The sequence below is a fragment of the Rhipicephalus microplus genome, chromosome X, assembly GCF_043290135.1.
Source record: "Rhipicephalus microplus isolate Deutch F79 chromosome X, USDA_Rmic, whole genome shotgun sequence".
NCBI lineage: Eukaryota > Metazoa > Arthropoda > Arachnida > Ixodida > Ixodidae > Rhipicephalus > Rhipicephalus microplus.
Window position 1 is genome coordinate 12,379,065 of NC_134710.1, and position 21,097 is coordinate 12,400,161.

The 21,097-nt window shown below is 43.4% G+C and overlaps 1 protein-coding gene across 1 annotated transcript in view; it reads right to left on the reverse strand.

Annotated features, from left to right (window-relative positions):
• The window catches only part of LOC119175662 (WD repeat-containing protein 11), a 243,095-nt gene that overhangs the window by 149,036 nt on the left and 72,962 nt on the right, over positions 1-21,097 (reverse strand). Inside the window, exons 10-12 of the mRNA XM_037426591.2 lie at positions 17,069-17,249; positions 15,678-15,762; positions 5,035-5,217 (exon numbers count right to left, since the gene is read on the reverse strand). Of these exons, the coding sequence (XP_037282488.2) occupies positions 5,035-5,217; positions 15,678-15,762; positions 17,069-17,249 (449 nt within the window). The remainder of the gene's footprint in view (positions 1-5,034; positions 5,218-15,677; positions 15,763-17,068; positions 17,250-21,097) is intronic.

Sequence of the window (21,097 nt, forward strand, 5' to 3'; positions counted from 1 at the left end):
TAAACTCGGCACGCTAACTATTTAACCGGTAAGAAATATTTAAATTACAGCTGCGGTGTCTTGAGCCATGCCGTTTGGGAAGGAATAGTTCCCGTGTGTACAGATATTTTATAACTGCAGCAATGTCAAAGAGCCGAGTGAATTAGGGAACAAACGGGGGTCAAGGATATCATAGCTGAAATCAAGAAGAAGAAATGGATGTGGGCCGGGCATGTAGCGCGTAGACAGGATAACCGCTGGTCGTTACGGGTAACTGACTGGATTCCCAGAGAAGGCAAGCGGGTTAGGGGGAGACAGAAGGTTAGGTGGGCAGATGAGATTAAGAAGTTTGCGGGTATAAATTGGCAGCAGCAAGCACAGGACCGGGTTAACTGGCGGAACATGGGAGAGGCCTTTGTCCTGCAGTGGACGTAGTCAGGCTGATGATGATGATGATGATAATGAAACACGGCACGGTAATTATTGAACCGGTTAGAAATATTTAAATTACAGCTGCAGTGTCTTGAGCCATGCCGTTTGGGAAGGAATAGTTCCCGTGTGTACAAACTATCTTGATATTTTTTAACTGCAGCAATGTAAACAATGCCCATAGAAGTGCTCGCTCAGAACTTTGTGATATTTCACATGCTATCTTTCCTCTGCCTGTCCAATGACTTGTGCACGCAGTACGCCGTTCTGGGATGTTTGTCATCTGCGGTGCAGTTTGCAAGCATTGTCTCGAGGTTTTACATGTCTTCATGGGCATTGTAGATAATGTAGGTAATAAAGGTCGCTCTTGCGCACGGAAACTATTTCAAATTGCTGGACGGCCAAGATGAGGCTGTGATGTAAGGTCTAAAAACGCAGTCGCGTCATCGCTGTCAAAATTACCACTTGCCCATGTCTAGCGATATATTCTCTAAACTCAACACACAGTATCACCTCAAAGCATTGAAAAAGTTCGGCATAAGTATTGCAACAAAGCTTTTTTTTTTCATTATTTTTGCAAGTACCAGCCGTTAATTTTATAAAGAGTACACGCGACGTGCACACTGTTGCAGACACGGGCTGCGCTTGAGAACAGCCGCGATAATCATAAAACTCGAAACATTAACCACTTTTGAGAGAAAGGCTCTCTCACGTCTTACTTTGCATGCGGCGAACAAGCAAAACAGTGGTGCTTTGGCACATCCAAAATGGCACCAAGCGGCGAAAACCGGTTCTTGGCCGCATCCACCCGAAGAGAAAAGAAGCTCCGGCTGGGAGAAGAGGAAGCGGCGCAGCTCAAAAGAACGCTGTACTTTTCCGAAGATATAGGGGCTTTACTTCAAGCTGCGAGAGTCGATGACTCAGCAGTGATGCCAACCCTATGAATTCACTCTACATTTAAGGATTTTCTACCTCTCTTAAGAATTTTGCATATTTTTTTGTTTAATCTAGGGATTTTTATAAGGCTCTGGAAATGACACATTACTGCCCTCATAAAGGTATAAATTAGTAATCATGCTCTTTCAACTAAAATGGCTGTAAAAGACGATACCGTTGGCTATTTTATGTTCTGTTTATTTAAGACAGTCTTGGTGTTCTGCCAGCCTGAGTGAAGGGAATAGCAGCTCTATAAAGTGAGACTATTATTGTCTGAATGCGGTGGGAAATGAGACTCTGTTGTCGTTAAGAGTTAAGGATGCACATGGATATCATTAGTGCTTTGAGCGATTGCTGCTCTGTGAAACAATAATAAACTTTGTGTTGTACCATACACAAACACGTGTTTACGCTTACTGGATCCCTTGGCTGAGCAATGTGTTCATGTGAGACAACTTAATCATGAAGCTGAGAGAATAACAGAGCAAAACTAAGAATGAATAAGGTGGTAAGGTTCATTATTGTGGAAACAGCATGATGAAAAGAGACAAGGAGATTTGTTCGAGTGTTCTTAGTCTTTCCATCGTGACCTTTAAATGAGAGTGCAAAGGTGATGAAAATATTTTGTTAAACGAGGACCTGATTGAAAGTGCAGTGGAAAGGCATAGCTATCAGCCAGTTAAAAAAGGCCCATGTCATTACGTCAACTGAAAATAATGCAACAGTGATTACAAATGTGGAAAATTAACTATGGTCAGTCACATGTCACCTGCAGGTATAAAAAAGGTACTACAGACTTGCAGTTGACCTAAATGGTCACATCTATGCCTTCAATGTGTGCGCAAAGTGCCTTCAATGTGTGTGCAAAGTGAACCTGACAGACTAATTTGTTTCTGTGGCAAATGGTGCCATCTGCAAGAACTTTATATACAACTTCACAGAACGTGAGGAAAGACCTTGAATGTGGTTAATACGGTTCTTTTTACTTTCAACAAGGTTGAAAAAAACTTGGCCACAGAGCACACTGTCTAAATACTTGGTTAAGCCAATTAGCCTGAATAATAACATAGAAATATGATCTAGGGATATTTATTGTAATGTAGAGAATTTTCAAGGCTCAATCTAGAGGTAAAATGTTGTTTTTGGTTGGCATCACTGTCCGTGAGACCGAGTCAGGTGCGAGCCGGGACGCTCTCTTCATAGAGTTAACATACAGACTCTAGAGGAAAAGATGGGCTGGAAAAACTATAACCACCAATGTGCGGACATGTTGGAATGTTTTACAATACTTTAAAGAAGCACTATATATAGGAATTAAAAACACTGAAATTCTCGCAGTATAACTCATAAACAAGCATGTTCACATATTATAAATGGACAGAAACTGTGTGTGCTTAACATAAACTAAATTTTAAAAAGATACATTGACCACTTATGCAATTTACTGCATGCAAAAAGGAGCATTTGCAGGTTTCTTCACGAGATGGCACCACCATCCTTGTACCGTATCATTATTTGAGAGCGTAGTCGTGCGGCCGATAGTGCTGGCTTGCTTGTGCACAGGGCGAGTCGTGTACAGAGCCTTGTCATCAGTATCTTTTATTGCCATGAGTCAACTCGACTTCATGTGACAGTCTTTTCTTGCGATGCAACAGAGTGCCATGAAACAGAACAAAATGACTGTGGGAAGTGTGAGTCGACCTCACCCGAAAGCTGAGTATCGTTCCTGTATGACGGCACCAGAGTGGTTATAGGTTTTAATGCATAGGCCCTAAGGGGGGCTTTTTCTCTAGAGTCAGCTCTAGAGCTCTCTCTCTCCTCGGGCAGTGCACGGTAAGCCAATGCCTCCTCTAGAAAGATGCCTGCGACGTGAGCCGAAGAGCTGGTTCTTGGCCCTCTCTTGTTTTCTCCTCCACTCCCTCAAGCAGTGTCGGCTGCAAGCGTTCACTGCGGTGGCCGGATTAAACCTCGCGTATTCTGAGATTAAAGCAATGTCAACTGCCGTCTTGGAAACAACACAGTCATGCCTCTGTGATGGTGTCACTTCTGAATTCAGAGGAAGTAGTAGTGTCAGCTGCGAGCACTCCTCCCGGAGAAAGCACTGAACCATGAGAAAACTCCCATCCCCATAGGAAAGCAAGTGACATGCCAGGCATCTTTCTAGAAGAGGTATTGAGTAAGCCTGTTTTTTCCCTTCCTCTGCATCTTCCTTGAGAATCACCGCATTGTAACCTGCTTGGGTGCCACGGCATTCTTGGTGGACACCTTTGTGCTAGCTCCGCTTCCATTCGGTAAGCCAAACAGCGGTGCCTAGTGCTCGTGTGTGGGCCTACCATGCACAGCCGCACTTTTCGGAGGCCTATGTGTACGAGATTTGCCCTAGCTCTCACAACCAAGCTTAGTGGCCATCGCGCGAGTTTGCAGCATAGCTGCGAGGGACCTTTTTCTGACCAACATGTCAAAGCTCGCCATTGCCAGCTGATGTGCTCGCAGTTTTCCCTTTTTGTGTTTGTCCGCATGCAGGAGCCCTTCGCTGGCCGCATCTCTGGTGCAGACGTTGTACTGTGTTTGAGGTGCGCCAAAGGCAATCAAGTGTTTAAACACTCTCTATTTTGCTGTGCGGCGCTAAACACTTTGCTAGTTCTTCCCGTGTGAAGCTGTGCACTACACGTGAGCAGGCGACAGTATATGTGGCCTTGTGACACTCAAAGCCTCAACCCGCGGTGATTTATAGTATCGAGGCTGCCACAACCTGCACACAGATGATATTATGTGTGTGTATAAGTGTTTCTTCCTTGTGTGATTGTCTATAGTGTGCTTTTACCATTCTTAACTTGCTTACATTACCACCTTGGTAAGGATGACCTTAGGGGCCATTGCTTCAGTTGTGACATAGAGGTGGAAGCAGAAGTGCGGTAGTGGTATGACCAGCAGCTGCCACAATTCTTTGCCGGCAGCATGAAAAAGCTTGTTTTGCGTTGACGTGAGTACATTTACCATACTGATAACTAGGTAAGTTGAAAAACGATACCATCACTTGTAGCTGACAGTGTATGTCATTGATACCTCTATCACTAATAGGCTGGTACGTCTATCAGTGCTATCTGTTAGACAGAAATAAAGGTATTACTTTGGAGACACTACTTTATTATTTGCCCACTTATTATTCGAATCGGTTCAGTATGAGACATGTGACTAACACAGGCACATAGTACAGAAGCCTGCATGTAGTATACTGGTTGCCACCTCACACGAATGTAGAAGGGAAGAAAACATTAAGACATCCATTGCTTGAGACCATAAGTGGAAAGAAGAGATACTCTGTGTTTTTAAATGTACAGACATGTATAGTTTCTTATTTATTAAAGTCAAAATTGACAAGAGGAGTATTATAATGATGACCTCACAATCACGGAAAAAAAAAAGCACATTTCTGTCCCGCCTACTGAGTAGTCGGCCTGCCTGCATTGTATTTGTCCGAGGAAAAAGCAAGCAAGCTTTGGCTCTCTTTGACATGATGTTGCATAATCCCTACTTTATGCAGCGCAATAACATTTAAGTCATATGCTTATAGGGGCCTTAATATAGATCAGCAACCCTTTCTGATTATCCTCAAAAAGTGTGTGGCGGGGCCCATTAGTAACAAACATGACAAGCTTGATAAAATGACCACTTGTAATGAAGACTTACTTTAAGTGGGACACCTTAATGCAGGTAACTGGCGACTCTTCATTGGTGTCTGCACGAACCTGCTGCACTCGGCCTGACGTGATGCTGGTCAGGACGATCTCATTTCGCACTTTGCTGCCAACCGTTACAAGATTGGCATAGGCAAAGGACAGGAATGAGGTAAGGCTCACCCATTCAATTCCTCTGCAAAACAGCCGGTGCATGGGGAAGTATGAAAATGCTGCACAACACAAAAAGAAGTGGCCACAAAGTTTAAAATTAAAAAAACCCTAAATATTCAGCATCAAGCACAGGTCCGAGTTGACTGGCGGAACATGGGAGAGGCCTTTGTCCTGCAGTGGACATAGGCTAATGATGATGATTACTCAGTACCATTCAGGCATGTGGTGGCTCTCAAATGCACTTGGCAGCATAGCTGAAGATTTGATTTATATGTGGGGTTTAACGTCCCAAAACCACCATAAGATTATGAGAGACGCTGTAGTGTAGGGCTACAGAAATTTCCCCAACCTGGGGTTCTTTAACGTGCACCCAAATCTGAGCACACAGGCCTACAGCATTTTCGCCTCCATTGAAAATGCAGCCGCAGTAACCGGGATTTGATCCCGCAACCAACGGGTCAGCAGCCAAGTACCTTAGCCACTAGACCACCGCGGCGGAGCCTTGACAGCATAGCTCTTAAAGGGATACTGACATGAATATTATTAAATATCTTGGGGTTATTGTTCTAAATAAGAACATTGGTTTCGAGAAACCCAAAAGGGGTACCGGGGTGCCTTGGAATGCATCGTACATATATTTAATACCACTTCTTTAAGAAGACAATTCAAGTTTCGATATCGAGGGGCTGGGTTCTCCGTGAAGTGCCATGTCAGTGAGACGTTACGTGAATCTGCTTGATTGATATGTGGGGTTTAACGTCCCAAAATCACCATATGTTTATGAGAGACGCCGTAGTGGAGGGCTCCGGAAATTTCGACCACCTGAGGTTCTTTAACGTGCACCAAAATTTGAACACACGGGCCTACAAAATTTCCGCCACCATCGGTAATGCAGCCGCCGCAGCTGGGACTCGATCCCGCGACCTGCGGGCCAGCAGCAGAGTACCTTAGCCACTAGACCACTGCGGCGGGGCTCGTGAATCTGCTTGTGGTACACGTAAACAATGATAAATACACTGTCTGTAGAGACTCCAATAGTGATTTCCGAGGTTCAGACTGCTTGCAGGACATATAATTCACAAACTCAGTGGAGCTGAGTTGACTTGTTAGAATAATGTTCATCGCAATGTGGCTGGCTTGCTGATCCTCAGCACCAAAGCCTTTAAAAAACTTTTTTAAAAATATTTTATATGTGCTAGTAGACTGCAGTGTGTGGAGAGTGTCAACACTGCATACCAAGGAAACGAAAAATGTTCCTTTTTCGATCACTGAAAATCGTGTCAATACTCCTTTAATTCGGTGAAATGTTGAATTTCTACTAATACCAAAAACAGAAACTAGTGCCAAACTCTGTGAGTTATGGATGAACCGTTAAGTTGCATCAACTAGGTGGAGAAAAAAATTGCGGGCTAATCCACTTTACTAAGGTGTGTGACCAATTAATGCAAGTATTTGGGCGATTTGGTCATAGATCGTCAAAAAAAAGAAATGTTCTACAGCATGAAAAAACACATGAAGGAAGATTACATGGCTTAGCCCTGACTTCCCACTAAAATTTTTCATTCGGAAAAGACACATATATGTAATAAAGAAACTATAAAACTAAAGAAAAAAACATGAGACAAGCCTTGCACATAAACTCAATCAAGTGACAAAGTTAGACAGTTGCAAATGTTATCTTACAAGTGCACCTGCATAGAAAAAATAATAAACTTCCTTTCTTTATAAATTGATGGAAGGCTTGCTGAAGCATGCTTCCCCCCAAAAGAAGCGATTTGACTGCCTCTAGATCTCTCTAGTTAAAATATTTTTATTTCTGAACACCACCCTGGTTTGACTATAAACAGGAATGCGCCTTTAGTAGCCATGACTCCAAGATACTAGTAGCCTTGCCGTCGTGTCTACTAGTGGTACTGACAAACATTCTCAGGTTTAAATGAACATATATGCACCATGAAGTGAACAAGGGGGATGATTGTCGCAGTAGCTCAGTTAATAGAGCACCGGACTTGTTATTCGAAGGTTGCAGGCTCAGTGCCTGCCAGTAGAAAGTGATCGTTTCATTCACTTTTCTTTCTTCACATTTATGTCATAATTACTACAAATAGCATCCCCTATACTTTCTTTGGCATCAGGGTCTCTTAGTTGTCATTAACATTGTGTCTAACACATAAAAAAGTGCTTAAATTTTCATTTCTTTCCTTTAAGTAAAGCGTCGCAGTTTTTAGCCTCCCCGACAAAGAAACGGTTAACCCGCTCTACAGGGGAAGAGTTGTTGTTGGGCTAGTCGGGCTAGTCTTTGCACAACACTATCACGTTCAGCCCTGTGAAATATTTCTAAAGGTGCAGGTGCTTTTACAATTTCCCACTAAAGGCAGCGAGGGAATGGTTCACACCCACTACGGAAGCTGTCCAAGATGCATGCAAGTTTAACATGCTAAATTAAGAACCAAGATGTAATGGTTTATACTCACTACCAAGATGCATATGCTTTAACCATCTAACACTAACCACCACATTTCTGCAGAGCTGGGGTCACAGGCTATGTGACGCTGGCTAGCACTTTCAGGTTTACACAAACGGATATATTTCACAAAGTGGACAGGAGGGCAACTGGCACCATTTTTCGATTGGTAAAGCATTGAACACATTATCTTAAGGTTGTAAGTTCGGTACCCATGAGTGCCAAAGATGATTTGTTGTCTACTTTGTTTCCATTCATGTCATAATTACTACGCTGCAGTTAAGAGGAGAAGGAAGGGAAGACGTGAAAAGCAAGGAGATCAACGAGACGCACGTCCAGTTTGCTACCCTGCACTAGGAGTAAGGGGTGAGGGGGTTAAAGAAAGAAACGAGAGGTAAGAGAGCCCTGTCAGAGTACATGCGCCTGTCCATTGCACCCAGCGCTCTTGCTATGTCCTGGCTTTCTACTCCGGCCTCGCCTTTCTCTGCTTTGCACATGCCTAGCATGTACCCTTGCATGAGTGCTGCTGCCTTCCTCACACTTGGCCATGCTAAAGCACTGCATGATGATCAAATTCTATCTAAAATGTTTCTGATGGGTGGAATGAGCTTTTCCAAGTAACTCTTTGCAGGCCCCGGTCCTTGTGTGGCTGTGTTTGGTGAAGTGCAGATGTTTCAGGCAGATGGTGCTTGCTATTGTAGGAAGAGCTAAGCTGCCACTATCACTTTGCCTGTCGCATTTATGAATGCATGGCAGGGAATTTAGAACCATGGCTTCCGAGCTGACATGTGTGCGGCGGGTTTTTCTCCGGCCATCCCAATTGCACGGAGAGTGCATGTTTCCAGAGGTGGGCCTGGCCCACTCTTTTTTCCGCACCGCGGCACTTCTTTGTATGGCAGGAAAGACTGCAGCACTGTTGGCAAAGCTTGCATGTGGCGATAAAAAAATGGTTTTGAGCTTTTATATAACTTCGCACTCATTTGTATGTCAGGCCAAGGTGTACGTGAGGCAAAGAATATATACGCTTGGGCGTATATATTCTCAAATGAACCTTTTTTTTTGCTTTATATTTGTGCCGCCCATATTAGAGCACTTATAATTGTGATGCCTCTGCAAGAGATCCGCATGTGCTGGAAACTTACTCCACTTCGAAGTTTGCAGGCGGTATAGTATGGAGGGCACTGGCAAAGAAAAAAAAAAAAACAGCCGGATCAACAAGCGAAATCAGAAGAGTGCCGTGTTCTACGTTCACGGGCGAGACTCAATTAAAAGGGTTGTTTTTTCTTCCCTTTCATGGAACTAGCGCTGCTTTTCATTTTAAAGCCATTTCGAGAATCAGGATACAGGGAGGAGGGTGCAGGCGGTCGCCATGCGTCTAGACCATGTCTAGACTGAACTTCGCTGGTTCTGCGACAACCACGGGCTGGTTACAGGAACGTTTTGGACAGTTATGGTCACACATTCGCACTGTGAGTTTAATGGTAGTCAGTGGATATGTGTTGGGCAATGTAATAACGAACATTAAAATGTTTCGCTTGTTCAACAAGTACACAACACGCATTTAGAGTTTGATTTACCTGATATGAAATAGCGCGGTATTAAATAGCAGAGACAAATTGATCGTTTTTTAACTGTGCTTCAATTGACCACCTCACAAATATTTGTACGCAATATAATAGTAAAATTATGAGTCATAACTAATCATGCAGTCCCTCTCTGCCCCCGGACTTCCCGCTGCGCCTGTTCGGTCGGCCAGTTCTCTAGCCAGGTTGTGCGCGATTTCGTTTTTGAAGAGGGAGGAGTGAGCAGGTTCCCATATAATATGAACTACCCGCTCGGCTAACTTTTGCGACGAGCGGGTAGTTCATATTATATGGGCACCTGCTCACTCCTCCCTCCCCGAAAACGTAATCGCGCACGACCTGGCTTGAAAACTGGCCGGCCGTGCAGGCGCAGCGCAAAGTCTGGGGGTGGAGAGGGACCACAAGATTAGTTATGAAGAGATAACAAAACACTACAGGCTAGGAAGGGTCCGATTACCGCCGGCACATACCTCGCTCAACAAGCAGCAGGCAACGGCATGGTGCCTCTTACAAACCAACACGTTCCCGAACCCAGTAACTTTTCACTACATCTACCCAGAGATATACTCAGATTTGTGTAAGTTCTGCAATCAAAGGGCGGATCTCAATCATATAGTGTGGGCTTGCCCATCAGTGACAGGGCAATATAAAAAAATGCAGCAATGGAGAGCAGTGGGAGACCGCACTGCTAAGCGCAGACCCAGAAGTGCAACTCGACGTCCTTTGGCAAGCCGAGGATGCTGCCAGAGCTCAAGGACTCATGGCTGCCACCTACGGGAAGGAGACAATTCTTCCACATCTAGCCGTTTTTTTTTTAATAAAGTTATTTCCTCCTTCCTTTTCAGGATAGAAGAGCATTACGATTCAACGACGATAATTAGTCCACTTTTTTCCCATACAAGCCTCCAGAGAAAAAGAGGAATACTAGAGTGCTTTTATATTTCTCAAAGGAGGTATTTAGCATCTAGACAAAACAAACCGTAAAAAAAAAAGAAACATAGTATTGCCAAAGACAAATTGATAACTCTTTACAATTAACTACCAGGAAAATGCAGCAGTTGCCATGCTTTCCTTTGCAAAGTGGACCAAAATAAGCGCAGTACCAGGAAAAAAATACTTTCCTTCAGTTCAGCCAGAAGATTCTGGCGGTGATTCTTGCTCATTGAGGATGGTTACAGCTCGCACGCTATAATCATGTGCGCTCAGCTGTATGTCATGGTCTCGGCCACTACCAGCACCCTCACTCAATGTGCCCTCCCGCGGTAGCCGGGCGCGTGATGCAATAACCACTGCTTTCGCTAGGGAGCGAGCTGATTAAATCAGCTGGAGAGAAACACACCATGCGCCTGCCATCGTGGATGCCATGTTACAACGAATGGTAGGCGACCAAATCGATGTGGGGTGGCTGCAGATTGATCCAGCGGTCAGTAGTCAGGCATGTCTGTGCAGCTTTGAAGAAATACGTTCGGCGCCCCAATTGCATAACCTGGATGGAATGTGCGGCGCTGCCGAAACGGGGCATCCATTATTTCAGGATTCTACAATGGGGACAGGTGTGTGTGCCCCAATGCTTGTGATCTTAACACACAGAAAGACATAAAAGACATGTACAAGTCTCCGATGTTTTTAGTCATGCTTGTCGTATTATATTCCTCGATCCTGACCCGCACAGAATGACCACTGCGCAATGGTGCAGTGACTGCTCTTGAATCTGCGGTAGATGCCCTGGTGTGCCTGAGAGCATATTGATGGTTGACATGGGCTTGCCTGGTTCCTTTACTTTGAATGTGTCAGACACTGAAAGATCTGTAACGTGCACAAGCTCAAGCGCTGGTGAGAATGGAGGCCACATTGCGAACTGCAGTGTCTTGTGGGCAGTATGCCATGCTACCTGCGCAGGTGCTCTAGAGAACCTATGGACAATCGAGGTGCTGCCCACAAGTTCTATATCCGAAAGAGGGCTGGTGGCACAGTGCACAGCTGCACTGTCAAGATGGAATTCGTAGGTGCACAACTAAGAATGAAAAAAAAAAAAACATGAACAAGTGCACTTGTTCATGTCTCTTTTTCACTTTTTTTTGTTTTCTTAGTTCTGCACCTATGAATTCCATCTCAGCTATGCACCAATTAGCCCAGCAGCAGATGTTATTGCACTGTCATGACAATGTCATACCCAAGCTAGGTTGCTTGCTAAAAGATGGCTGAGCAAGGCAGTATAGAACTAATCTGTTGGCGTGGTTCCCTTTTTGAGCCTCTTTGGCCATGGAGACGCGATTGCAGCAATGCAAAACCTAGCCAAACAGAGCAATGAGCCTGCCACTCTTTTCCCTCCAGGACCAATGCTTTAGTCCCATCTGCTTGTGCCATGCCTCTGCAGCATGATGCAGGTGGAAGATAGCCACGAACCATTTTTGAATTTCCAGCCGGGTGTGGCAAGAGTCTAGAGTATTGATGGTTGATTGATTTATATGTGGGGTTTAACATCCCAAAACCACCATATAATTATGAGAGATGCCATAGTGGAGGGCTCCAGAAATTTCGACCACCTGGGGTTCTTTAACGTGCACCCAAACCTGAGCACACAGGCCTGCAGCATTTTTGCCTCCATCAAAAATGTAGCCGCTGCAGCCGGGATTTGATCCTGCGACATGCGGCTCAGCAGCCGAGTACCTTAGCCACTAGACCACCGTGGCGGGGCTGATGAGCATTGATGGTGGAATTCTGCTAGCTCCGAGAGAGCCGGAGCTGGTAACACATCTGGCCAGAAGCCAGCGCCCAACGTCACCAAGTGGTCGTGCCAAAGGGTAAGCAAGAGTTGCATGCCGCTGTCAGATGAGGCACAAGATAAGCCAGGGATAACGTCCACGTAGTACGCAGTGGTCACCGCACTGATGACGGTGAAATACATGGCCAAGGAAGTGTGATAGGTGCCATTCAGTGACTTGAATGACAGTAGAGTCTTCGTCATGATATACTGGCCACGGAAAGTGTGAACGACGTCCCCAGCCGAGAGGATCAGCATATTCCTGAAGCAAAGTCGTGCGGCTCTGGTCAAGTACTTCCCTGGAGCCATTGAGGAGGACTGTGATTGGTGAGATAGATACTTACAGTGATTGTTGACTTGCGACTTCCACCACCATGGGATCATGATGGCTTCCCTGAGGAAGACACGCTATCTCGAACTAGAAGTTGGGATTCGAAAAAGCTTTTGGATAACCGTGCCATTTTAAAGGAAGTGACATAGATGCAGCACTCTCGCTGTCGGCTGGCTGTTTTATTCTGGCCTCGTCTTCCTATTTTGCGCTTGCCTAGCATATGCTCTTCCACAAGTGGAACTGCCATCTTTACTGTGATGGAACCCACAAGTCAATCACAAACGCAAGTGTCGACCCCAGCACCAGCGGACGGTGTCCAGATATCCTACGGTGTCCAGATATCTTCAGTGGTTCCACGGAATTATTTTATGGGCACCATGCTATGTTGCGCCAAGAATGTGCATTGACTCCTCTTGCTTTGGGACATCAATCACTGTTCTTGTGGCCAGGACTTTCAATGACCAAGACTCTACCATCATCTCAGCCACCAAGGGGTGCCATCTAAACTTCCTCGGCAGAGGATCTTGTTTTCATGAGTGCTGCGACTGTCGCATACATCATGGATGCAATTCTCGCTCATTGGGTGCCTCCCCTGACAGTGTCACTCAGCTCTTGCATGCCCTCACACAGCTATCAGAACTGCCACACTGCATCAGTCAGTACCAACTGCCAACACAACATGCTACAACTTACCACAATAATTCACAAAATGGAAAAGACCTGGAAGAACCTCCTGACAAAGACAGTGTCATCCACCAAAATTTTAGGCAGTTCAGCAGGACAAGCTGTGGCATACATATGACCAACCACCACAACACAGCCAGTGTCGCCTCCCACTGTCGATTTCGGCAGCTTGACGTGCTCACGGCCATCACTGAGTGAAATCACGAAAATTGGCAATTGAGCTAGGGCCCTTCAAGTTCAGTCAGTGCGACAAAGAGAAGGACAAAGTCAGAGAAAAAGAATGACTAGCCTAGTGTACTGGTGTTGTCTCTACCCTCTCTTCCTCTATAAAATATAGTCCCCTATACTTTCTTTTGCTTCACTGTTTGTTGGTTTCATTTGATTATGTCTATAAAGGCATATCCACCAAAAGACATAAAGCCACCATTACTTCACTGACACAGAGAACAGTTTGTAAAGAAACATGGCCGACAGGAGCCATTAGCAACATAGAAGAATAGTTTAGCTAGCAACCAAGACGAATTCTTGCTTAAGACTAACAGCATGGGAGTGTTTGTTTGGTTTCCCATAGACTCAATGCAAAAAAATCTGCTTTAAGACGAACTGCGTAACACACCTCTTTTGTTAAGACGAACTCTCACAGCGACCAACAATGACGAAGATTCTACGCAATGAACTATATAGTCTTAATGGGGGCATTCAGGAGAACTAACAAAGCAAAATGAAAAAAAAAAGAGAGGGAGGACATTTGGCACCAAGACTCAAAGCATATCAAAGCTAATTGTGACGTGGATCAAAAAAGCGAAAAAAGTAGAAAAGAAAGGTCAGCCCATAGAGCTGGTATCTTCCTGACCCCGAGCCTGTAAGTGAAGAAATGGTCGTGCTACATGGTCGTTCTACAGTTTTATTGTTAAAATGTAGTAGCAATTTATTCATGGACATACTTATTATAAAATCGTGAAAACGAGTACTCGTTAGATTAATCTAAATACTCTACTTGAAAGCATAGTTTCCATCAATCTGAGCCAAATAAATGCTTTTTCTTGTTCAATATGATTGATTGGGCGAGTTGGTGATACATGATTGTTTTGAAATGAGAGCGCACTACTTAGATGCGGACAGAAAGACCGGGACTCATTCTTTTTCCTTTCCTCCCTCTTGTAAGTATACATCATTCCGTGTTTTCAAGCAACATATTTAGGTATACTTGGCATGTTAGCATTTGGTTTTTGGGGGTACTTCTGATAAGACGACCAAATGATCGAGGTCCCTTGGAGTTCATCTTAAAGGGAGTCTACCGTACACGCGAAAACTCGACAGTCAGCGAGTGTCGTGTCCTTCTACTTAATCCTTGTCAGTTCAATGCTTCAGCCACAGGATGTAGCGATTAATTACCGAGTTGTCAAACTTCCCACTTTGATGAATTGCACAAGATACACATGCATGAGTTCAGCAAACACATTTAATGGGTGAATGTCACTAGCTGCGGATGTCATTCGTTGTGCTTATGCAGCAGCCATTAAAAGAGCATGAACACACAATCTGGTTCATTCCGAATAGCATTACAATGTGCTTTGTGATTAGAGTATCAGGTCCAACCAGATGTGAGCCTGGATAAAAATGGGATTCCATTGTATTAAATTTTCACCCAGCTCTTTATTCTTTACCCAATACCAAGAAACCTATGTGCTAACTTTTTATATTAAAATTTCTACAGTGCTTTACAAGTGGATCATAATGTTTCAGCCTGGTGAACCTAGATTAGACACCAGTGTAGAAAAGTGAAGAAAAATTTCACTTTGCCTAGTGCTGCTGAGTGATCGAATGGTATAGTCATAATATAAATTTATCGTACAGTGCACCTCTTGCAGTGTAGGGCTTAGTGGAAAAGTGCAATGCCCAACAAGGAATGTTACAAAAAATGTTTGGCTTCTAAATAACCTTGGTCATATAAATATTAGTAAGGTATAGCACAAATTCTGTGAATTTTCCTGTATTTATTTTACAACTCAATAGCTAATGAGTCAATAGCTAATGAGCTAATGTCAGTGGTTAGGAGGCGCAAGGTGCCAGTGCTGCTGCTTTCCATCACAGAGGCCAGATTTTCCCTCTTCTAATGAGTCAGTCGGCCTGTTACTGCATTGCCATTTAATGTGCTACATAACAATAGATTGAAATGAAAAGAAAGAAAGAATATAATCATAAAAAACATGGCTACAGCTCAATTCCCAAAAACATACATCACAGATGCACAGAAGAAAAGTTCACCCTGACCAATCACTGGAGTAATGCATGCTTTACATCCACAATGGCCTCTACAGTGTTTAGATAGAAAATAATGAGAATTGTCTCTATTAATGTGAAGGGTCTTTCTACAGTGTTTAAAATATAAAAACTATTGCCACAAATTTGCTTTTTTTTAGCTAAGCTGCACTTCCATAATTACCTGCATGTCTGCGATTTCCCTCTGTAGAAGTGCTCGGGACACACAAAGACATTACCAATTAGTAAGAGTACATAAAAATCGCAAGCTGTCACATTCAGCTGATGAATATGCATATTTAGAAAAAAAAAAAAACAACAGAAGGTTACTCTATGATTTGCCTATATTTGCTGCATTTCTCGTTTGAATTGAGAGCCTGGGTGGAAAACTCACCTCACAGGTGTAGCATGCAGATTGAGCTCTTTCTCTAAGGTACCCGAAGACAAGTCAAACACTTGAACACTGCCTGTTGTGTTTCCTGAAAATTAAGTCAGTCAATTATATGCTTTTGTAACTCATAGCTCTTGTCCACAGAGATTAATGAACATATTACAGTACAATCTCCATGATAAAAATTTGAAGGGAGCACGCAAAATGTTCGTATCATCCCAAATTTGTATGAATAAAAAACAAGTTAAAGCTGATCATGAAGATGTACAAGAACTTTATTGGGGTCAACTACTTCTTTCTGAAAAAGAGTCCATGATGTTCTTTTGAACTTTCCTGCTTTCAACCCTTCTCTATAAAGTGCCACGGTTTCCTCACTCATGATGCAGTCATTTAAAGCTCGTTCACACTTGGCAGCAAAGAGAGGGAAAGAGATAAACCTTACTGGAAATTAACTCGCTTCGCCGTTTAAGCAGCTGGGAAAACGCACCCCATGGCCGACACGAAAAAAATCACTCACAGAAGAGAATTAAAAAAAAATGCCACACTGGCCGTAAAAATCGCTCACAGAGTAAAATTCAAGCCAAAATATAGGAGTGGTCGCAAAGCTTCTCGAAAGTGTTCACACTTACCGCCGCCACTTGAAAATTAATTTCATTTTGCCTGTTTCCTGTGCATTAAATTTCGTACAGAGTTCTAGTTATGCATGCAAAGCACTGAAAAGAAACATTTCACACCTGTACAAACGTTTCAGGAGATACGCTAGCAGAAACAACTCGAGCGAACGTATCAGCAGCGGCAGCAACGGATTCAGCGGGCAGTGCAAAAGTGAGACACGTTAGGGTATGCCGACTCAGTGCTGCTGCATTTACTACTTCTGGTGTTCACAGCGATCGTAATCCAAACCAGGCTCTCGATGAATGTGTCTTTACCAAGGCTGTGAGCTTTATTTATCGTGCTGCAGGGGTAGTTCGCGATTGCACCGACACAACCCACCGCCAACGCCTATGCCGTCATGTTGAATTTGCGGCTCGCATCACGTGGTTTGAGAGCTAGTGCAGCCGATGTACCAAAAGTCGTAAAGCAAAAAGGCGATTTGCTATCGCGTGGCGAAAAAATGTGTCTCTGACTGATTTTTTTCCCGCCAACCCCTCAGCCTGGTTTTCCAGCCATTTTGGCGGCGAAGCAAGAAAATTACCATGAGTTTTGCAGTGTTCACTTCATTTGAGGTCAAGTGGAGACTGGACGAGTTCTGCCTCCTAAATTATCCTTTCTCCATGCAAAATATCGTGCCACTTATGAGATATCACTCTGGCCCCCTCAGATTATTTCTTTATTAACACTGTAGGAGAATAGAAAAAATACCTGATCCAACCATTCAAACTAACATTACGTACCAACAGCCAGCAAAGGCCTGTAGCTGCTCCAGTTGCCAAATGTAACTGGTGGGCACATGCGACACAGGTGTGGACCAGGAGCCAAGGCTTCTAGAAGTCCAGTAGTTATGAGGCGTAAAGTGCCAGTGTTGCTGCTTTCCATCATAGAGGCCAGATTTTCCCTCTTCTCAACTAGTGAAACCTGCAAGGCATGTTCTTCTCTCAACAGAGTGAGCAAGCACTATGCAAGTAAAAGTAGTACTCATATATGAAAGGCACCCAAACAAAGTTACCTGGTAAGAGAACAAGAATTTAAAATTGGCAACCAGTCTTAAGCATTCAGACAAGGATGGGTGTATTTAACTAAATCAATAGGAAGAGAGTCTACTCCTGAAAAAAAGATTTTCTGGAGATTAAAAGGGTCGTAAGACATTTTTTTTTGTAAATATTCAAGTGTGTATTTAGAATCCTCACCACCGATTTAATACTACATCTCGACTCATGTCATCGTCCATGTTCACTTAATACCTATAAATACACAAGTTTGATTCCCCTACTCATGTCCCCCACAACTGTACAGCTGACATCACTTTAAGCCAGCCAATGAACAGCTCTTGTCATTGAAAAAACATGGTGACACAGTGATGTTTGCTGAACCATAGTTGACCAAGGTTTGTAGCATCATACTGTCCCAATTGTGGCCCCTTAAAGATGTTTCCATTTTGATAAGTCATGCAGCACTGTCTGACGATGCACACGGCTGGCATAGTAAGGACTACGCCACCCAAAACACACCATGAAACACAATCTAATGCAGAAAGTAAGAAAAAAGTAGGAATGCTGCAGTGAGTGAACTAAGCCCAGATGTACTTGAAAGCTGAATCTGCACTTGCTGTTCTTGCACAGTGTACAACTCAAGAGCGAAAAAATAGCGGCTATTTTTTTCTACACAAAAAACTCAAAAGCATTTTATGCCGCGATTCACCATAGCTCCGTTGACGTACTTCCATCCAAGATATGACATAAAACATATACTAACAGATTGCAAAGGAAAAAAAACACGAAAGGAAGGACTTCGAGCACAGCCATGCCACAGGTAAGCAAGGTGAGGGTCGCGTCTGGCATGACCAGCCATAACGCACCAATAACACAACATGTAGAATACAAAAAAGTCATTGCTGAAAATAAACAGCTTTGTGAAATGCTTGATAACCTAAAAAGCAAACTTGCACTACTGCACCAGCGAATGGCGATGCTAACGCAACAATGAATGCGGAAAGAGACATCGAACACTTTGAAATAGCGAGCTCATTGCAGTCAGTGTAGTAACTACACACTAAGTTAGACACATTAACCATATACATGGGTGATTCCACGAGAGATCGACACGGTCCAAAAGTTGATATTTTAGATTTCATTGAGTATTCTATATTTCGTGCACCTCTCACCAGTTAGCCCGAAAGTCAACTTCGTTTTATGATTAATGGCATAACTTACGAGAAAAAAAAATATCAAACTTCACCAACACGGAGGCACCAATTTCGTCACTTGTCATTTTCGAAAATTGCAGATGCTATGAAAAGACAAATATTTTTGTTTCAAGGAAGATATTTTTACCTAAAATGCATGTCTAATGAAGAATGAATTCATACGGTTTAAAGTTTGTAGACCTTAAGAAAATAGCTTTTAAAAATGTCTAATTTTGCGACAGTTTAAAATAAGTTACGTATTCCCCCTTTTTTTCTCCAAAAGTAATGCAAGCAGCATTTTCAAACTTGACACATTTTAAAGATATAGTGTGTTCATTAGGTACATAAATTATTGCTGCCGTAGGGCAAATGTAAATTTTGATATATTGCTTCAAAGTTCTCATATTGGCAAAAGTGTACTTCACTGAAATTTGAATAATAAAAATCCCCATCTTCGATTTTTCTTAAAATCTCGTAAATAGACAACCGAAGGCCATCATACAGTAATATAGAAAAACATGTTGCATTATTTTGTTTTTAGCGACAATATTCGTGGTACAAATCCGAGCTTTTCGAGAAAGCGCTGATAAGTTGAGAAATCTAGAAATCGGAACGGAAAAGTGGCAATGAGCTTCAAACGCGAGTAAACGTGACCGCATTTGGTGAAGAAAGGCTGTGTTAGCAGATAGGATAACTATTTTGAACACAATATTCTACAGTATCTGAATTCACTCTTATACGTAGAGCACTGAGACTTCTAATATGTGATGCCTCTCCATTACTGACGCACAGATAGAGCCGCTGTGACGGCCATGCGTTTGCAACACGTTGGGTAAGAGAATTGAATGTTGAATGAGTTCATAAATGATTCATAACAAATTTTTATCATTTGGGGCACAGACACTGCCGCATTAGACTGAAGAACACGCTTTAGGGCAAGTTGTCATCTGTCGTCTGCTCTACAGATGAATTGCTGTGCGCAGCATCTCGGAGGCAATGCTTTTAGATCATATGGTTCAAAGTAGGGACAAAGATTACGCCTCCCGTAATTTTATCGACAAAAACACTGTGAAATTCATTTTAACGTACTATACTTCAGTTTTGCATTCGCACTGCGGATACTTGCGCACACTGTTTTATGCCTGCTCTCATTAAAGGTGAGAGACATAGGAACAGACGACAGATAGATCACATTCGTGCTGCTGGTTTCACGCATAGTTGCATTGCCAGTAATTTGAGCCTCAAGGAGCGTGGCAATGGCTGACCACTTCAGCCGGGATAGAGTTTTTTGTTCAGATTACCTCATGTTACATAAAAAGAAAATACCTTATCAAAGAAACTTCCGCAAGGTCGAAGACATCGGCCCGTTTGCCCTCCAGAAGCTTTTGCCGAAAGCTGCCCGCCATGCACATAACAACGACCACGTCTGCCAGAACTGCTTCAGATGCCTCAGAGATATGCTGTCTTCGTCTAATGGCTCCTCAGCTGAAACAGCTGATGAGTTTTTGCCGGAAGAAGAAAAAGGCAGAAGCCAAGAGCAGTGCGTTAACACGCCTGAAGCATTGTCACATATGCGACTGGAGAAGCTGCATGCGCAAAATAGCAAAGTTCATGCAGAGCCAAGACAACTTAGCAGCAATTCCACAGTAACCGTGAAATGCCACCGTAACGTGTGCAACCGCCACTTTCAGCAATCAGATCTAAAATGCAGTGTGTGTGCCCAGTGGTTCAAGAACTTCAAGCAAGCCTATGAAGGGTGTTCTTTGTATCAAGAGCGCATGCGTTTGTTGACGCTGTTGCCGAGCGATATAGAGTGCCGAAAACTCCAAGTGCTTATACCAAACTTATCAGCTTACACGATATACAGATCCCGAAGCTGGCGCGCAAAACACGGGATATGGTTAGCACCAAATGTGGTAAAAAGGACACGGCTGAACCCAATGGACGTCCAGGCAGCTATGGCTTACTACTCCAAAGATGAGTATAGCTGCTCTCAGTAGAGTCCCAATAAAAAAGATGTAGTATCTGTTATCATTGACGGAAAAAAGGAGCTTGTTTCGAAAAGGTTTATGACCCATTCGGTGCGAGAGGCTTACCGTCTCTTTAGAGAAGCTAATCCGAACACGTCTATTGGGCTCTCAAAGTTTTATTAACTGAGACCGAAGTGAGTTTTTCTTGCACCACACCAAGAAGTGTGCCTTTGTATATACTGTGCTAATGCCACGGAGTGTGTTTCTGCCTTACAAGACATCACCGATGGTGCCTACACGGCGGACTTCTTGAAAGAACTATGTCTTTGCAGCTCCCCTACAAGTGATTGTTTTTAGGCCATTGTGACTATTGTGCTAAGGAGGACGCTCTGACAGCCACATGTTTAGGAAAACCTGAAGATATTGAGGTAGCCTATGCAGTATGAGAAAATGGCGATCTAGTAAAAAAAAAACAGCCCAGGCAAGTGCTTTCTGCGAGAGCTAAGTGTATGGTTCGTGAAGTGGATTACCCATGATTACATAAGATACATTCAAGAATCAGCAATACGCCAGGTGAAAGAGAACCAAGAAAAAGAATCTTGCATTTTTCA